Raw genomic sequence first — 17,500 nt, 5'->3', positions numbered from 1 at the left:
AGCAAAAAATTGAATTTTTAGGTGGGATTTAAAGGACTGTATCTGAAGAACTGTTAGCTATCCTGTAATGCAAAGATGAAGCAAATCCCCAATATTAAGCTCTTTTCATTGTTTTCCTGTGAAATCCAAACAATTCACACACAAACAAATTCAGTGCTGTTTTTCTTCCCTTGCTTGTCTTTGAATATATTGTCTCCTAACGCTTGTTAACGTCTACTGAGCTGTTTCTGTGGGTGAAAGTGGGTGGTCTTCCAGGGTTTTCAGGTCTTTGATGCATTAGCAATGCCTTGGAAATCATAACTTCAAGTAGATTAAATGTAAATGCTAAAATGTATAGCTGTTAAACTTTATATTTGATATTTACAATATGAACATTTCCATATTGAATTAGAAAAAAATAACTATATATTATCAGTAATACTCAGTTTATGTCCACCTCTACTTTGCTGCAAAAGGTGATTTATTTGTTACTTCAAGTGATGTTTTAAAATACAGTAGTCCCTCACTTATTGTGTGGGTTACGTTCCAGACACCCCTGCGATGGGTGAAAATCTGTGAAGTAGAGACATTATATTTATTTTAGTATTTAAATTTATATTAAAGCTTTATAAACATTTCCAACACTCTTGCAATGTTATTAAAGATGTTCTAAACTCTTAAACCTACAAATTTTTAACAACATACATATATGTACTGTACAGTAATGCAGAATTTTATATGGGTACTCACCGGTGAAGATTCAAGGATTCAATGATTCAAGGTACTTTATTTGTCATACACACCACATGTGGTACATGTGATGGAAGGAAATTGTGAACACAGGGTCCCAGTTATACTAACTTCAAAGTATCAAATGACTACTGTAATTGTATAAATCATTTTTAACCTCCTCACTTTCAAAACTAAACTTTTATCTGGATTGAGACATACCTGTACTTTATTTTCTCGTTTGAGTTATGATATGACTGAGCCATGTAACTGACAGGGCAAGCATAAAGAGTTAACCTTTAACCTTTACCCTCCCTGTTTCTTTCAGGTTGTGTATTGGGAAGATGACACCAAGCCTGACACTGTTGGAAAAGTGCGAATAACTGGAAACTACACGCAGATTAACATCACAGGGCTGAAAGCAAACACAGCATACTACCTCTCTGTGGCGGCCTTCAATACTGCTGGTCCTGGACCACAGTCAGCACCCATCAATAACACCACAAAGAAACCACGTGAGTTCATGCCAGGAGGGACTATGGCATATGTCCCGAACAGCTGTAGCATTCCTTCAGCTGTGCTGGTTGTACTTCCAAAAGTAAATCTGACAACAGTTTTCAGGCGGTCTGATGCTCGCTGTGTTACACCTGCAGTGAATGCTGGAAGCCTTAAGGTGTCCTTAAAGTTGAAGTGGTTTAAGACACACACAGGCAAAAATAAATAAATAAATAAAACCGCAAAAAAAGGTAATTATTTACAAAAAAAGACAAACAAAACATTGGGAGCGTATATTATGCTCCTACCATTTATCATACTGCAAATAAGTCACAGGAAAAACTAAACTATTAGTTATTATTATTAAACTGCAAACGTGAAGAAACACGCAGCACGTCAAAAATGAAACTTAAACCAAAACTGGTTCTGGTTCGGTGGATTGGACCTGGTGTTACACCATACTCTGTGACCTGCAACAGTGCAACACTGCCCCCTACGGTCATACGGTGGTCACATAATATGACGTCACTACGGATACTCGACGTAACATTTTTAACCTCGATAGAGGTCCTAGCAATTGATGTGTAGATTACTCGAGTACTCTGTTAATGCCGTAATGCAGACTGTACCTTATTTAATGATATGCAAATAAAAATACAGTATACAGTATAAACATGAAAATGGAAACTGTAGCAACTGTGTAAATGTGAAATTGAGATATTGTGTAAAGTTTGAAATAGCATGATTTACTAGGGCCGGCAGGAGAGGAGGGTGTGTGCCAAAGACACCATCTTAGCACCAACATAACTGGTTTGTTCCACTTTGGAGTAAGCTGTTTGGGGGAAGACTCAGTTTTTTGTTGTGTGTTTCCTTGACTGATGAAGGCTTCCGGATGGAAGGTGAAACGTTTCAGCAAAAAAAGAAACCTGACCTGACCTGACTGAAAATTGTTGAGCATGTTTTACTTGATGGTTTAAGTCCTGGGATTCAAAACTAAAATAAATTTCCTGGATTAAGGGGGAAAAAAAAGATAATAGCAAAATGTTACACCTTTAAACAATTATTGATCAAGAACCCTTTTAAAACTCAGAAGAAGTACCATTTATTTTAATCAGAAAAAAAATTTGTTTAAGACTTTACCACAATCCCGTAAATAAACTCGTTAATAAATCTAATAATATTCCTAAAACATTCTATTAAAATCCATCCATTTATCTATTATCTTTACCCGCTTCTTTCTTTGCGGGTCACCGTGTCACTGGTGCCCATATCCAGTGGTCACTGTGCGAGAGGTGGGGGACACCCTGGACTGGTCTCCAGTCTATCACAGGGACACAGAGACTAACGAGACAAACAACCATTCACTCTCTCACTTACACCTAGAAACTATTTAGAGTTGCCAGTCAGCCTAACATGTATGTTTTTAGTCTGTGGGAGGAAACCGGAGCACCCGGAGAAAACCCACACATGCACGAAGAGAACATGCAAACTCCATCCAGAGAGGCCACTGGCTGGGATTTGAACTGGTGACCTTCTCACTGAGAGGCAACAGCTCTACCAACTCATCCACCGTGCCGCCCCATTCTATTAAAATAGTTTATATAATTTCCACATTACTTTCTCTGTTTATTTTCCTTGCATCTGTCATTTATTTGCCAAAACACTCTCTCTCACTTTGTTGTACACTCCATCCTTGACACACACTAAAAACAACTGCTTTCCTCGTTTGCATAAGCTGAAATACATATTGAAACATTAAAAAGAGACATAAAAGTAAATATGCTTTGGGGAAAAAAAAGAAGAAAATATGAGAATTATACATAAATGAATGCACCTGTTTATTTTCATAGTAGCCTCATTTGTCTCGGTTGTCCTTTTTTTCTCACACCTCCTGCACTAATACTGACAGAAAGACTTACGCTAATTAGCCACATACTCTTTGTTTGTATGTTTTTGTGTGTACAGCACCATTACCCCCATAGACCACCTCACAGGTCTATTTTTGAGAGATTCATTAAAAACGAGTTCTCATTAGTTTTTTTAAGATATACATCAACTAGAAATCTGGTCTGCGTGGACCCAACTCTGTAAAATGACAAGCAGATTGTGGTCAACCAGCATATCATATGTATTTATCTCTGATTTTCTTTTTTCTCTCTCTCTCTTTATATTGTTCAGCACCAGATCGGCCTCCATTTGACATACAATGGAGCATGATTGGCTCCACACTAACACTGCGCTGGGACCCTGTGGTAGCCATGGAGACAGAGTCAAAGGTGACTGGCTATTTGGTAGGTCCCAGTTCTTCACAAAGCTTTGATTTATCCACTGATTTATATTTCCCATTAGTGGATTTTTCTTCATCCCACGCTCTTGTTTTAGGTGGTGGTGAAAAGACACCGGTACAATGACATTAACACGATCTTCACCAACAAAACCACAGCAGAGCTCAGCCTCTCAGCCAGCGACAACTATCTCATTCAAATCAAAGTTCTGAGTGAAGGCGGTGAGAGTGTGGGCAGTGAACCCATCCACATCCACAAATTAAGTGAGTATGTCTTTCTTCTTGGTTCCTCCACTGATAAAGTTTAAGGGAATATTTAATAGTTGTATATGATTTTGCCTCATTGAATCTGATTTTAACCATGTGTAATACTTATTTTGAGTGTAAGAAAGAAGGACCTCTTTAGAAATGCATGCACAGTGTCATCCATCTCTGCCATTAGGTTTTTATTCCTTGTTGACTGGCTGCACAGGGCTGCAGCATATAAAGCAGTTCTGTGTTCCCATCTCTGCTGAGTGAAACAGTGAGGCCGCTCAGTTGGCTGCGCTCCTCTTTGATGCTATACCAACTTTATCTTCTTGGGCTACTTTAATAGCCTCTCCTGTTGAAAGCCAGTAATAGTCTTGATATGAAAAAAAACACATTTGGCTTCTGATTTATGATTACTTGTCAGAATTTTAGAGGACAGCAGAGCAGCGTGCAGGTTGTCTATTTTTTCTTGGTAGGATGACTATTTCTGTTCCATCACAACTTCATCTGCTGGTTTCATTTACAGGCATGGGAGCTCGGGGCTCTGGAGCTTCAAGCCTTAGACGGTTGTCCTGCTCTACAGTCCTTATTAGTGCACTGTTCTGTGTCACCTGGTGATGTCAAACAGCCTCTTCCTCCATCCTGTCATTCAAGCCTGTTTAAGCTGACTCCCCACTGGAATGGTACAAGGCCCAGGTTTCAGTTGGACTGGGACAAGGGGGGTGAATTACTGGACTGCGCCAAACTTTCCAAGGGGACCATGCTTCTTTTAAATATTCACCTGATGGAGATGTGAGAAGTTTCATGAATATGGTCTGCTTTTTCTTCCAGTGTCGAAAGTGCCACTGTTCTCTAAGATTTATTTTAGAAATTCTTCTCTCTCTACATGATTCAATCTTCTTAGATACTATTGCCTTAAAACCCACTTTACTAAAACAGTTCATACCAAAGTAGGTGACAGCGGCTGCTTGCATCAACCCTATGTAAAAGTGTTTAGTACAAACAATTCGTCACACGGCATCAATACACAGCTCAGTATTCATTATATTATAAACATTGGCCTCACCCATTTTTCACTTTGTCAAATTACCCAAAGCCATTAATTCATAAGCATGTTTTTCATGCAGCTGTTGCCAATAAAATACCCATTCTAGGCATAAGATTTTTTACCAGGCTTAGTCAGATATATGACAGGTGCATAATTGATCAGCTGTGCCTGAAACCCACTTATCTCTGACTACTGGAATAATGTTAAGTCTGCTAGAGAGCCACAGGCTCCTGAGCTTTAGACCCCTTTCACAACACTCTGATAGATCTTGGCATTTTGCTCTCTATCTCATCCTCCGTTAAATAATAAATGCCTCTCACACTCTGCATTCTCAGTCTAGCGAAGAAATTGGGATTGAGGAGAGCAGACATGTGGTTTAACTACATCAAGCAGATCCCATGTGTGCTGTTCCATCTTTGCTTTAAGACGACCAGTGTTTGACATCGTATCACAGAAGAAGCACCATCAGCAACCCAAATGACCACCTGCCACCGTGCACAATGGACTGCAAGATAAAAGTGCCTTCAGTAGAGCTCAGCCCAGTGCTTTTATTATTTTCCTCCTCAGATAGCTTATGGAAAGATTCATGATGCAGCAGGGGAATTGTTTGCTTTGCTTTGCTGAAGAATATTAGATACAAGAGACAGGAAGCTCGGAATGTAGGAGCAACGCTTTATTGGAAATGGTATGTTGATTAAATTTTCATTGAGGCACAGGAGCACCTTAGACAGAAAAGGTTGGCAATGTGAGATAAGACACTGTACATTTCAATATGTAGTGGAACATTTTGGCACTGGTATTTATGACCTGTGGTAACACAAACGTTTGACTCCATCCGTATTATAATTTATGGGCTATTAAGGCATTAGAATAATGGATGCGAATATCGTGCGGAAAGAGGCCTGACTGGAAATGGAGCACAAGGCATAGCCATTATTTTACCCCGACTTCACCTCTGCCTGTTGGACACTTACCAGGCTGAAAAGTAACAAAAGATCCTTACAGCTCTGCTGAGGGAGCCACTTTTTACAGCCTTTTATCATGTAGATGAGTCTGTCAAAGGACATCCAAATAAGAGTCAAGGTGTGATAGCGGGGGTCCTGGCAATATGAGAGGAAAGATACATTCAACTGAACACATCACTGAGCCTCCGCAAAACACGGGGTCAGGTACAGTCGTTAGCTATAGCCATTTGCAGCCTGCGTTTTGAACTATTGAAAGCACAAGGAATTGATACAAGGGGACTGGAAGTCCTCACTTAACTATATCTGAGCAGGTGTGCAGAACCCCAGAGGCCTTTTGAAAGGTCCAAACAGCCGACATAATCAGGCTGTCTTATCTAGCCCTTGACTGGATTCATACAATGCTGTGCTCGTTGATTAGACTACTGCAGACCAGTCAATGGGATATTGATTTTACTGGAACCATTATTGTGGCTGTCACAGTTCAGCTACTTGATTGACTGATGGCCAAGTTCTTATGCACTGGTTATTTTGTGTTAGAGTCTCTGATGTTTCAAATGTCCTCTACTAGTTTCATGACCTTAGTTCTTGTCAGACAGTTTTAAAAATCATTCTTGTTTTTCTTGGTTTGACCAGAAACATCTCTGTGGGTTATTTGCTCAGTGTTTTCAGCAGCTTCCCATGGTCAGTTTCAGAATGTGTATTCATAGTGTAGGAGTAGGTTGTAAATTAGAGCCCTGACCTGAATTTGAAATTAGCTGCTGCGTGGTTCTTTTGACTTACATATCAAAACAAACAGTAGTATTGTTATACCATTTTAGACAGCAGTGTAGAAACCCAGTCACATCAACGTTACAAACTGTGAAATTCCCTCTTAACAACAATTAGACTGACTTTGATCATGAACATGTTTGCTTCATTTTGTTTTGTCTGCAAAGCTTTTTGTCTTCCAACCATTAATGTGTTCTTCTGGCAAGTTTTATTTAACCAAATTTAAATTGAGTTACAGTAAAAGCACCTTCACAATGGTATTGTTGTTCAGAGCAGTGTATGAGTTTTAGATGTGCAAAAATGTTTTATGAATTGCTGTGTATTTAATGTCACAACAACTAATGAGCTTGCTAACTGTTAATTTGCAAGTCATTTCAGTCAGACAACCTCCGTGTGATAATTTTTTACTGAAATTATCTCCCAAAAACAAATTATTTTGGGGGGGGGGGGGGGATGCAGGGCCAGCATATGCAATGGCCTAAATTTATGCATAAAATTCTTATGTACTACAGCTACAGAAAAAAAGAAAAAAGCTAGAAAACTGACCATTCTTGACTGACTGACATCAGGGGTGCCCAATACGTCGATCGCCATCTACCAGTCGACCAGTCGGTAGATGGCATGTCATTAAAAAAAAAAAAAAAGACGTCAGCCTATACATCTATCCTCAGTATGAAATTTGTCTCTTGATTGACATACAGGGCAGCCAGTCTGAGCCCCCCTTTAAACGACATGAAACCACAGCCTTTCTGCTGCAGTTCTGAATCCAGGTCTGAAGTGGGACACCCCCGTGAAATGCTCCGCAAGTGTAAAGTGGCACATGCGCACTACATGCGACTGCAGTCCACAGTTTTTCTGCTCTAACAACAGTTATAATAAATGGCAGAGAGCAGAGTGTTTTTGTGCTGCTCACCCTTTTTCAGCTTGTAGGAGTACAACTAATAAAATCCAGGCTCCAAAGAGATGTTAGTGTATTCACCAGTTTGGAGTAACTGTGATCATGCAGACGCTGCATGCACAATGAATGCAGATGAGCCCTGCATCAGGGTTGCCAGATAAATATTAAATGTCTCATTCACTCCTCCTTTTCTGTGCACATGTTCAACAAACACAAAACATGCCTCATCTTAGAATATCTTTGCTCAGCACATACGACAGATTAGATCAAAATACTATCATTTTAAAGTGACAGTACTGTAGTTCATAATTTCTTTCTGGCAACCCAACTGACATGGAAACTACAGTGTTTTCGTGTAAACCCTCTGATTTTTTTTTTCTTACCCCTTACCCCCAATAAACATTCAAAAAACACCAAGGTTTCCAGAGGTTGCTGTGTGTAATCTGAGCCTTATAGTAGGTAGAGCACTTTGACTTGGTCATTTTAAAAGTAGCTCCATGCTGAAAAAGTCTGGAAAAAAGTGAGTTAGATTATCAGCAAGACAGTGTGTAAAATTATCTAAGCGTAGTAAATACGTTTCTCTTTTTCACTATGCAGATTTTGTTTCCAGAGGACAGAATTTAACACTCAGAGTCCCTGCAGGTTCTGTTTCCTGTTTGTTTGGAGTCTGATTCATTTTTGGTCAGTCCCATTGAGTGGTCTCTGATTGCATACAGGTAAACAGTGGAGCAGAGGGTTGATTCTCTCAAACCACTGACTCACAAGACAAGCATCAGTTTATTTTCTCTGGCCTTTAAAAATTATCAGTTGGAGGTGAATTAGACTTCATTAGTTCAGTTTATTCTGATTTAATTTGAATAAAAACATTATTAGACATATGTACAAGTCATACACTTCTCCATCATTGGGCTCATTTCTTCTGTGACAGCTTCAGTGCTGCTCACATTTTGATCCAAGTAGCTATGTTTTATTTTTAAAATGATTTGCCGATTGCAGGATAGCAAGCTTTTAGTTTTTTTTTTTTTTTTGGTATCTGTCTGGCAGCTTTTAAAAAATATTGTTTACAGAGTTATAGTTTAGCCGAATGTCTTTAATCCGTATTTACATGAGAACAGAGTTATGCTTTGGCATTATGCTTTAATTGATGCTTGAACGTACAATCTAAAAAAAAAAAAAAAAATGAAGAAAGGGACTGAAGTGAGTTGTATTGATATTAAAAAACGGATTGAACAACAAAAAAGCCTAATATTATCCACAACGTCGGCACAGTTAGATTAGTTTTGTGGAGTTTTGTTTCTGGAAGGAGTACACTTGGTACAATGTATATAGCGTGCAGATATTTTTTAAACAATGCCATCATACGAACGTACTGCTTTTATATAACGTGTTCTCTGGCTTTAATACTGATGTATTAATAAATGATCTCTGTGAGATACTGACATGTAGAACGGTATTTTCATATTGAAAAGTAACTGTATTGTCTTGTATACTAAAATTGAGCATGTTAATCCTTGTTTGTTATTTTGTGTTTCCTTTTTCTATAACTGTAACTTAGTAAAATTGTTTATTCCTGCCAGCGTCGTCTTTTTTCTCCTTCTTTCATCACCACATTGACTCTGACATACAGATTGGCATCATACAGTTAATAATCAAGTATCTTTGGGTGCACAATCATGGTGTTAGCCAAGATTTTTAAAAACAAAGTTGGTTGAATGTTGATGGTATTGATGGGTGTTGATGGATCAGCATGGGGTCACAGAAAGTGGAAAGATAAATCATAATGTATCTTTTTTTTATTGAGGCAACTCCCATATGCTTTGTTTAAAATGTTGTCATTAACTACTTTGAATATACTCCTTCTGTTAGTAAAATATTTTATGAACCACTGGACAGACTTTAAATAAACTTTCAAGAAATAATAGAAGTAACTCTACAACTGATTGAGGTTTGGGGCCAACCCAATTGGAGAAGCCCATCGCAGCCATCTGAATGTAGAAGAAAATGTAATTACAATAATTTAGTTAATTTTATAGATATTGTGCTAAATCATTGAGTCATTTGCAAAAGCATAAACAAACAAACAAACAAAAAACAATTCCTTCTTGTGCTTGATTTTTGCTTAAAACATTAGTTTTACCCATTGGATTCAACCCTGTTTGTCTGTTAGCAAAATATCATATAAACCCCTGCACAGGTTGTAACAAAACTTTTAGGAACTAATCGTGAAATGTGCATCTACAACTTTTGATTAACTTTTAAAATTGTCCAAAGTTAGTCAGCATAAAAATAGCTGAAATCCAGTGTTTTTTTCTCAAACTTGAGGTGGTAGTAGTTGAGAGTCATCCACAAACACATAACTCTGAGCCAGCCATATAACAATTTAGCAAGAGATTGTGGAAGACTTTTTTTTTTTTTTACCAAAATGACTATAGTGTTTATATCTGAACTTAAAATGATCTTGGTTAAACCATGATAGGCATTCATTCAAAGAATCCTAGGCCAATAAATTGTAAAAGAACTTGTCTATATCAAGAACAACATATTTATTCTTAAAGGGGGAGTGGTAGCACAGAGGTTAAAGAAGGTGGGCCTGTGATTGGATGGTTGCCGGTTCAACTCCCCAGACAGAATTCGTTAAAAAAAATGTTGGTAGGAAGTGTAACACTCACATCTGCCTCCACCCTCATTTGCTTCCTCTGAACCCTTGAGCAAGGCCCTTAACCCTCACCATTTGCTCCCCTGGGCACCCCAGATGGCAACTCTCTGCTCCACACAGAGAGCTGTGGTAGCTCAGTGGTCTGTGGTTGTGTCAGGAAGGACATCCGGTATAAAGCAATTGCCAAGCCTTCGTGCGAGTTAATTTGCTGTGGCGGCCCCTGAAGAAGAGAGCATCTGAAAGAAGAACAAAATTAGTAAATGTTTTTTTTTCTTAAACCCTATTGCATGGCTCTAGTGAGAATATATATTTATATGTATATCATTCCAAAATAAGTCAGAAAGCTTGTTGTTCTAATCAATGTGCAAATAAATTTGGCTGTAGAGGTTGAACAGTGTAGGGACAGAAAACAACTGAGTGCATACAGCATCATAACAAACATTGTCGGTGTTTAGTGAATCTATCACATCCATCTTCCTAATGTGCCAAAGAAGGATCTAAGATTTGGCTCGAAAGGTTTTAAAATTTAAAAAGTAAGCAAATAAATAAGTAAATAAAAAAATAAATAAAATGTTTATATGATTGTATGGGCAGCACGGTGGCGCAAGTGGTAGAGATTCTGCCTCTCAGAAAGCAGGTCCCCGGTTCAAATCTAGGTCCGGGGAACTTTCTGGGTGGAGTTTGTACGTTCTCTCCATGCATGCGTGGGTTTTCTCCGGGTACTCCAGTTTCCTCCCACAGACCAAAAACATGCATGTTAGACTGATAGGTAACACTAAATTGTCCCTAGATGTGAGTGAGAGAGTGAATGGTTGTTTGTCTCGTTTGTCTCTATGTAGCCCTGTGATGGAGATCTGACCAGGGTGCCCCACCCCACTTGCACAGTGATAGCTGGGCATGGGCACCGATGACCACAAAAGGAAGAAGCAGGTAAAGATAATGGATGGATGGATGGATGGATGATTGTATATAAAAAGGGTTTTTTTATGTTTATTTGTGGAAAACATTTTGGGAAATGGACATCGTGGCAGTTCTCCTGGATTGGCAGACTGGGGTGGTGGTCCCCCTATTCAAAAAGGGGGACCGTAGAGTGTGTTCCAGCTACAGGGGGATCATGCTCTTAAGCCTCCCTGGTAAGGTCTATTCGGGGGTTCTGAAGAGGAGGGTCTGTTGGATAGTCGAACCTCAGATTCAGGAGGAGCAGTGCGGTTTTCGTCCTGGTTGTGGAACACTGGACCAGCTCTACACCCTCAGCAGGGTCCTGGAGGGTGCATGGGAGTTTGTCCAACCAGTCTACATGTGCTTTGTGGACTTGGAGAAGGCATTCGACCGTGTCCCTAGGGAAACCCTGTGGGGGGTACTCCAGGAGTATGGGGTACCAGGTCCTTTGATACGGGCAGTTAGGTCTCTGTATGACTGGTGTCAGAGCTTGGTCCGCCTTGCCGGCAGTAAGTCGGGCTTGTTCCCAGTGAGAGTTGGACTCCACCAATGTTGCCCTTTGTCACCAATTATGTTCATAAATTTTATGGATAGAATTTCTAGGTGCAGCCAAGGTGTTGAGGGGATCCATTTTGGTGGCCTTAGGATCGCGTCTCTGCTTTTTGCAGATAATGTGGTCCTATTGGCTTCATCAGGTCATGATCTACAGTCTTTCCTGGAGCTGTTCGCAACCTAGTGTGACATGGCTGGGATGAGGATCAGTTACTCCAAATCCGAGGCCATGGTCTTGAGCCAGAAAAGGGGAGAGTGCCCGCTCCGAGTCGGGGAGGAGGTCCTGCCTCAAGTGGAGAAGTTTAAGTATCTTTGGGTCTTATTCACAAATGAGGGAAAAATGGAGCAATAGCTCGATAGACGAATATATGCGGCGTCTGCAGTGAAGTGGGCGCTGTACCGATCTGTCGTGTTGAAGAGAGCTGAGTCAAAAGGCGAAGCTCTCAATTTACTGGTCGATCTACGTTCCTACTCTCATCTATGGTCATGACCTTTGGGTTGCGACCGAAAGAACGAGATCTCAGATACAAACAGCTGAAATAAGTTTTTTTCCGCAGGGTGTCTGGGCTCTCCCTTAGAGATAGGGTGAGAAGCTCGATCATCTGGGAGGGACTCAGAGTAGAGCCGCTGCTTCTCCACATCAGGAGGAGCCAGTTGAGGTGGCTTGGGCATCTGTTTAGGATGCCTCCTGGACGCCTCCCCGGTGAGGTATTTCGGACAGGTCCCACTAGGAGGAGACCCAGAGGAAAACCCAGGACATGCTGGAGGGACTATGTTTCTCAGCCCGCCTGGGAATGCCTCAGATTTCCCCCGGAGAAGCTGGCCCAACTGGCTGGGGAGAGGGAAGTCTGGGCCTCCCTACTTAAGCTGCTACCCCTGCGACCCGACCCCTGATAAGCGGAAGTAAATGGATGGATGGATAGATTTTTTTGAAAACTGATGATGAAACTACACTTTTGTTAAAGGAAGCTTATTCTGAGGTCTCACGCTGATTTTCTTCTTCTTTTGGCTTTTCTCTCCAGGGGTCTCCACAGTGAGTAATCCTCCTCCATCCCACTCTGTCCTCTGCATCCTCTGTCCTCACTCCAACTACTTCCATGTCCTCTCTGAGTGCATCCATATATCTCCTCTTTGTCTTTTTCCTGGCAGCTGCATTTCTAACATCCTTCTACCAATTGAACCACTGTCCCTCCTCTGGACATGTCCAAACCCTCTCAGTCTGGCCTCTCTAACTTTATCTCTCAGTTGTTCAACCTGTGCTGTACCTCTGATGATCTCAAATCTAATCTTATCCATCTTGTCACTCCAAAGGAGAATCTCAACATCTTTATTTCTGACACTTCTAGTTCTTCACCATTCTACTCTATGCACTTGAAGTCCTGCACATTTGTGACCTCTGCCCCTTGTAGCCTCACTTTTCCATCTACTCCTCTTTCCACAACGATGCAATTAAGTTATTTCAGGTTCTCTTTGTACCTCATCAGCATCACTTATGTTCCTGTCTCCTCTCTTCAGTCCTCTTACTGTCATATTTCTTCTTGGCTAACCTCTTTCTTTGAATGGAGTCCTGCTCGTAACTATTCCACCACCTTATCATCCATTCTTTGTCCAGATGAAACACCAAGTACTTTCCTATCTGTCTCTTTAATTACTGTTGCTGTAGTAGCCCAGTCATCTGGAAGCTCTTTCTTACCACCCAGAGCCTTTAACAGCTCCTCTCTGAACTCCTCACAACATTCTTCTTTCCTCAGCTTCCACCATTTGGTTTCAGGTTTGACTCTTTTTCTCTTACAGTTTTTTTTTTAACAGTCATTCTACACACAATAATCTGATGCTGTCTTATTACGCTCTCTCATGCCACAAACTTACAGTCCCCAATCTCCCTCAGGTTTCCTCTTCTACACAGAATGTAGTCGACCTGCATTCTCCTTCCTCCACTCTTATAGGTCACTCTATGTTCGTGCCTCTTTTTAAAATAGGTGTTGACTACAGCCATTTCCAATCTCTTGGAATACTCTCTACCACTTCATTCAGATCTTTCCAAAATGAATCTTTCTCCTCACCATCACATATCCCACCTGAGGAGCATAACCACTGACAATGTTTAGCATAAGACATACTTCTACCTTCAGGCACATCATCCTATCTGACACTCTTTTCACCTCTATTCTTTGCCAACTCCTCCTTCAGGACCACCCCTACTCCATTTCTTGTTCTATCCACATCATGATAAAACAGTTTGAACTCTGCTCCAATGATGCAAGCCTTGCTGCCCTTCCACTTGGTCTCTTGGACACATAAAACATCTATGTCGTCCCCACATTTGGAGTCTCAACCCTCAGTCTTACATTCTTGATTTTCCTCTTCTCCCACTGTCTCCTGACATGTTTCCCTCCTCGTGGTCTTCGACTAACAGTAGTACAAATTTTTCACCAGCACCCTGTTTGTCTACGTCATTGGTGGTGGTTGTTGTTAACTCAGGCCTCGGCCGATACAGTATGGTGTAGCTTAGATGAACTCACATTATAGTTTGGGCAAAAGTATTTTACATCGGATGCCCTTCCTGACACAACCCTCACCATTTAACCAGGCTTGGGACCAGCAAAAAGAGATATACTGGATTGTGCTCCCTAATGGCTGGTTTGAGGTCTCACACTGATGTGAGATCAATATCAGTACAGGCAAAATAACTGCTAATACCAATGTTAAATTTAACCATAAAAAAAACACTGTGGTATTATAACAATGATTTGAACATTTTTCAGTCATCATTTATTGATATAATAAGATTTTTTCTTCTTTCTGTTGCCTTTCATTTTAAATCTTTTGTATCTTTTTAATATTGTTATGGAATTGTTTTGTACTTTTTTAAAATGAATAAACTATATACCATCCCATTGAATTTGCAAATGCTTCCGTTCATAAATACAAATATAATTTATTTGTTGTAGATTCTTGGTCAGATTTTTGAACAAAAGATGTTCTCAGTTCAAAGTAAAAAAAAATAATTCAGGATTATCTGTGGTCTCTCTTAAAAAAAGAGTCCTCGTGACTCAATGAGACTACCTGTATAAATAAAGATTAAATTAAAAAAGGTTTTAAAACTATAATGATGTGACTATTACGTTGTCACTATGAATATTTATGCTAAAAGGTCAGGCCTTTACAGCTTTTCTTCCTTTGTCTCAATCATGGGCACTATTTTTAACAGCTAACAGACAGACACAGGCTCACTCCCTCTCTCCCTCACTCGCTCTCTCTATACACACGCCTAAAGTAACCACAACCACTCTTCATTGCATTTTACCAATGCAATTCAGTAGAACAACAGCTGTGTCTGCATCCAGGCCAGAGTTTGAAGTTTTAGAATCTAATCCTTTTCACTATTTCAGACCTTCATCCATGAAACCAAAATATTTCTTATATTGATCAGGCTGTGAAAACATCCTCCGTAGGGAGAAGCGAGTGTTTAACATTTAGCTCACATAAATAGAATATTTGTCTACATTTTACAGGCTTGGAACTCTTCTGAAATTTGAAAGCTCCTCGGCTCCATCGGAAAAAGAACCGAAAACCTAATGTGTTCTTTAAAATTGCTTTGAGGTATTGCAGATCAAATTAATGATGATGATTGTCATTCTACCTTTAATGTGCCACCAGCATTACACCCGTTTTAATTCTACTGTAGGCTATAAGCCACACGTAGTACAAAAAGATCCATAGACCCTGCTGTTGAATAATTCATTAAAGATCACAGAGAGAATAGTGCAAATAAGAAGTCAAATCTAATGAGTTAATGAGATGAATTAACTTAGAAAGGCGACATCACTGCAATGCGTGATCAAACTGAAAGCACCTCTTTTCCATAATCCAGAACAAGACAAGTAGAAAGCTGCTGCTTGTGGGATTCACACATCACTAAAAAGCAGTCTTTTTTAGTCGGTGAGATGTGAACAGGATTACTTTATGTCACAGCAGTTTGTAGAGCAAAGGAGTGTTTTAGAATATAATCACCAGATTCATCAAAGCACGTTGCCGTGCCTGTTCTGCTCTATATTTTTTACTCATCATTAGTGCTGCACAGACCCAAGATCTGTGAAAAACTGGCTTTTTTTTTTCTGACTAGAAGTTGTGTCCAAGTAATGCACATAATGTGGGATTTGAACTAGTGTGAGTGAGTGACAGAAGATATTTCTTATGAAATTGCTTTATTTATTTATTTTTCTATGGACCATTATTAAAATCTATTTGTTCGACAGGAATCAGGAAGTTGAAGCAGGAAGGAGCTGGAACCAGCTGTCCTCTAGGCTGATTCCCACACAGGCTTTAAGTCCTGCTCCATCCCTGAGAACCAGTGGGACATTACTGTTAGTGAAATAAAAATTACACCTTAGATAGATTTTAACTTGTTCACTCCTTTAGATCTATGCAGTTCTTACTTTGCTGCTGTCTGTTAAATTATTAATCTTACCAACAAATTTAGTTGTTATAATTTTTTTACATTTAAAAAGAGGGTTGTGTTACATTATGATGGTCCTACGAAGTATTTCGATTTAACGTTCCTCATCACTAGTTCTCAGAAAGAAAAAAAAAGCATATTATGGCAGCTTCTATAAAACAAGATCCCGCTGCTTTCAATATCCATCCATCCATCCATCCATCCATCCATTATCTTTACCCGCTTAATCCATTTTGGGTCACGGGGGTCGCCGGTGCCCATGTCCAGCAATCACTGTGTGAGGGGCGGGGTACACCCTGGACGGGTCGCAAGTCCATCACAGGGCCACATAGAGACAAACGAGACAAACAACCATTCACTCTCTCACTCACACCTAGAGACAATTTAGAGTTACCAATCAGCCTAACATGCATGTTTTTGGTCTGTGGGAGGAAACCGTAGCACCTGGAGAAAACCCACGCATGCATGGAGAGAACATGCAAACTCCACCCAGAAAGGCCCCTGGACCAGGGTTTGAACCAAGGACCTGCTCACTGAGAGGCAGCAGCTCTACCAGTTGCGCCACCGTGCTGCCGCTTTCATTATTTATTCATTGAATATTTCATTATCATTATTCGTTTGTCTCTATGTGTCCCTGGGCGGCTGTGGCTGAGTGGTTAGAGCAGTCGTCTTCCAATGCGAGAGTTGGGGGTTCGAATCCACCAGCAGTCACATGCCGAAGTGTCCCTGGGCAAGACACTGAACCCCTCATAGCCTCTGATGTGTGTCCCATCAATGTTTGAATGTGAGGTAAAGTACTGATTAGTCTCATTAGAATGATTTGTTCAATTAGTTTTGTAGAGATGTAGAGAGCTGTATGAATGGCTAAATGAGGACACAGATTGTGTTGTAAAGCGCTTTGAGTATCTTGAAATAAGATAGAAAGGCGCTATATAAGTACAGTCCATTTACCATTTACCATTATCAACAAAGAAAAAAGATCTCATGTTATCTTTAAATGCAGATGGCATTAATCATCTCAAAAAGCAAATAGTTAAATGCACAGTTGAAAGAAAATTATTTCCTTCATTTTATTATAGTGTAATTATTCACCTGGAGCAGCACAGTGGAACAGTTGGTAGAGCTGATGCCTCTCATTGAGAAGATCACTGATTCAAATCTCAGCCGAGGGTCTTTCTGGGTGGATTTTGCATGTTCTCGCCATGCTGTATGGGTTTTCTCTGGGTACTTCCCCACAGACCAAAAACATTCATGTTAGACTGATTGGTAACTCTAAATTGTCCCTAGGTGAGAGAGAGAAAGTGAATGGTTGTTTGACTTGTTTGTCTCTATGTGTCCCTGTGATGGACTGGAGACCTGGCCAGGGTGTCCCCCACCTCTCACACAGTGACTGCTGGATATGTGCACCAGTGACCCCCGTGACCCAGAAAGAAAGAAGCGGGTAAAGAGGATGGATGGATGGATGGATGGATGGATGGA

General features: G+C 40.2%; 1 protein-coding gene across 1 annotated transcript in view; it reads left to right on the top strand.

The window, feature by feature from the left end:
* Nucleotides 1-17,500, top strand: part of cntn3b (contactin 3b) — a 137,941-nt gene that overhangs the window by 80,987 nt on the left and 39,454 nt on the right. Inside the window, exons 18-21 of the mRNA XM_037679144.1 lie at nucleotides 1,037-1,223; nucleotides 3,382-3,494; nucleotides 3,586-3,751; nucleotides 4,263-4,318. Of these exons, the coding sequence (XP_037535072.1) occupies nucleotides 1,037-1,223; nucleotides 3,382-3,494; nucleotides 3,586-3,751; nucleotides 4,263-4,318 (522 nt within the window). The remainder of the gene's footprint in view (nucleotides 1-1,036; nucleotides 1,224-3,381; nucleotides 3,495-3,585; nucleotides 3,752-4,262; nucleotides 4,319-17,500) is intronic.

The sequence above is a fragment of the Nematolebias whitei genome, chromosome 7 (assembly GCF_014905685.2).
Source record: "Nematolebias whitei isolate Nwh7 chromosome 7, NemWhi1, whole genome shotgun sequence".
Lineage (NCBI taxonomy): Eukaryota > Metazoa > Chordata > Actinopteri > Cyprinodontiformes > Rivulidae > Nematolebias > Nematolebias whitei.
Note: the sequence above shows the minus strand (reverse complement) of the source record. Positions and strands in the feature narration are given on the sequence as shown.